The sequence below is a fragment of the Parus major genome, chromosome 3 (genome assembly GCF_001522545.3).
Source record: "Parus major isolate Abel chromosome 3, Parus_major1.1, whole genome shotgun sequence".
NCBI classification, from domain to species: Eukaryota; Metazoa; Chordata; class Aves; order Passeriformes; family Paridae; genus Parus; species Parus major.
In genome coordinates, this window is record NC_031770.1 from 11779708 (window position 1) to 11782390 (window position 2683).

A 2683-nucleotide genomic window follows, 5' to 3' on the forward strand; every position below is an offset into this window, starting at 1 on the left:
GCTGCCGCTGCCGAGCCGCCGGAGCGCGCGGCCGTTCGTCCGTTTCCTCAGCGAGCCCAACGGAGGAGCCGCCGCGCGCTCCGCGGAACGAAAGAAACAAGCGGAGAAATAAATACCTGTGAAAGAAATAACCAAATAAATCAATACAGAAATGCATAAAAATGTCGGCTTGTAGGTTTCTTCTTCCTTCGCTGAGATGAAGCATTTCCGTGGTGAAACTGGGAAATTAAGAATTAGGAGTCAAGCATAAAAAAGTGCTTTGACTAAAAGAGGGGAGGCTGACAAAACCGTATTTAATGCTTACTGCTCCCACAAGCAGGGAGGAGAGCAAGACTACAAGATAAGATAAAGAGGTAGAATGTGCAAATAGGATACAAGGACAAAGGCACCAGAGGATAAGGGGGTACTTTGGACCCCTGAGCTGGGAGAAATGGTATCAAAGCCTGAAGGATGGTCAAAGGACTAAAAGGAGCATGCATAAGGAGACAAGGTGATACGTTCAACTGAGAGGAAAATTGCTGACTTCATCCCAAAGACCCCCAGACAACCACAGCCAAGAAAATTTTCAAATATACAAAAGATCAATCCTGACTACTACAATTACTTTCTGTCTTCTGAGAATACTGCCCTGCTGTCAAGCCCTGTGGAGCTGGACGAAGTTTGGTGAATTCAGCAGCATCCAGTAGAAAATCATCTGTTTGTTTTGGGTGTCTTCCAGTTGCTTTTCATCTTCATTCTAGAAAGGAATGTACCTTTGTGCAGGAACAGGGAAGAGTGAGTGTTGAACCAAATCAACTTCCAATAAATTGGGCCAATCTCCAAATAGTCCAAACTTTTCATCTTTTACATTGCTGAGTGCTGATTTCTACAACCTGTCTTAAATTTAACACGTTTTAATCCAGCTTTCTTACTGTTTTATTTATAGATTTTTGATTCTTTTGTTCCTTGAAGTTGTGACACACACAAGAAAGTGAAGCAGCAGGTGCTGGAGGTGCTGACTTAAATGATAGCCATGTTCATGGTACACAAACTTTGAAGAATTCAAGATTTTAGACAAGCTAAGGTCTTAATTAAAAATAAGCCTTGCTAAAGCTAATTAAAATAAATAGATGGGCCTTGCTAAAATTAAAGGTAGATAAAGAGGCCTTGCTAAAATTAGAGGTTAATCACTGGCTAATAACAAATTGTCAACTTTATGCTTGTTCAGCTGGGCTTATAATGAGAAACAAAGAATCTGGTAAGGAACTTCAAGAACTTTAAGACAATTGCAAATCAGAAACCCATTGAAGACATGAAACTAGGAGCCCAGCCAAGGGCCCATTTGTCACTTTGCATTAAAAAGATAGAAAGGTCAGAATGAGGAAGAGCCATATCCCTTCCTCCCTTTTGTGACCATTACTCATAAAAAGACCACCGACCCATTTCAAGGAACAAACAAGCATATTTAATTGCTTTTTCCTAATTAGCATAGGAAGCAGAGAGTGGGTGGCAACTGAGTTATGAATATGTATTTGCATTCAATACTTTTGTAAATAAAAAGCCTGTATTCACCTGTATTCAGGATCATGTATATTAAGGGGTGACCCAACACACTGGCCCAGCACTGCTAATAAACATACACTCCGTAACCCTGAAATGGTTAAAGAGTCTTTGTCTGTCTCAGCTGGATACTGGTACTAGATCACATCCATATTTTGGTAAATCATACAGAGATGGCTTAAAAGCAGTGCTGATCTGTGTGGTAGAAGAAGTGACCAACAACCTGCACTCAAAGCACTCAGTGATTTCTGCTGCAGCTGTGAAAGCACTGGAAGTGTTGAAAATTGTAAAAAGTTTATTTTTTTTTTTAAACTTTAGTCAGTTTTGTTTACTTATGCACCAGGGGAAGGGAACTGAAGTTTCTTGTCAGGGGACTAGTCTACAAGGCAAGCTCTGATGAACTTAACATCTCAGCAGAATGGGAGTAGCACAGAAGATACACAAAAGATGACAACCATTCACAACCATGAACAAACATCAGCTCCAGACATCACCCCTTGCATGGTCAGAGACACCTGGTTTGGGAAAAGGGAGATAAGAACAAGAACCCTATTAGCATCTGAGATGAAAAAATCCTTATTCAATAGGAAACAAAATACTTACAACTGAACAACTTGGGACCAATGAACATTGAACCAAAAAATTTCTACAGGTTTTGACTGTATAAAATATAGAATATATATTTTATATATAATATATATAATGTATAATATATACAATGAAATATAATATATTTCTGTATAATATATATCATGAAAAATCCAGTAAAGAATTACGGGCATGGAATGATTTTCTCTGCACAACCCAAGCATTGTGTGGATGAAATGATTACTGTTACACATCCTGGCCAGAACAACATCCTGGCCAGAGAAACATAATGCCTTAATTCCCTAACCCTAAAAATGTTGCTGAAGAGGTTTTTCTTCGTTTTGTTTTCCTGACAGTTTTGGTTACAGAAATATCCATTGCTCACTTCAGTAAGGCTGACCCCTGGACATGGACTCTCCTCAGCTGTGTCTCTGCCTCTCCCACACAAGAGAACACTGAGAGCCTTGATAGCTCTTGTTGTCTGTGGAACGCTGCAGCTGACATCCACCAGAAGCTGTGGAGCTGCAGTCCTTACACACCAGTGCCCCAACAGGCT

At 40.1% G+C, this 2683-nt stretch overlaps 1 protein-coding gene across 1 annotated transcript in view; it reads right to left on the bottom strand.

Annotated features, from left to right (window-relative positions):
- LOC107201964 (serine/threonine-protein kinase pim-1-like) overlaps positions 1-840 on the bottom strand; it is a 4992-nt gene extending 4152 nt beyond the window's left edge. Inside the window, exon 1 of the mRNA XM_033513326.1 lies at positions 753-840. Coding sequence (XP_033369217.1) covers positions 753-840 — 88 coding nt within the window. The remainder of the gene's footprint in view (positions 1-752) is intronic.
- Between the last annotated feature and the right edge of the window lie 1843 nt (positions 841-2683).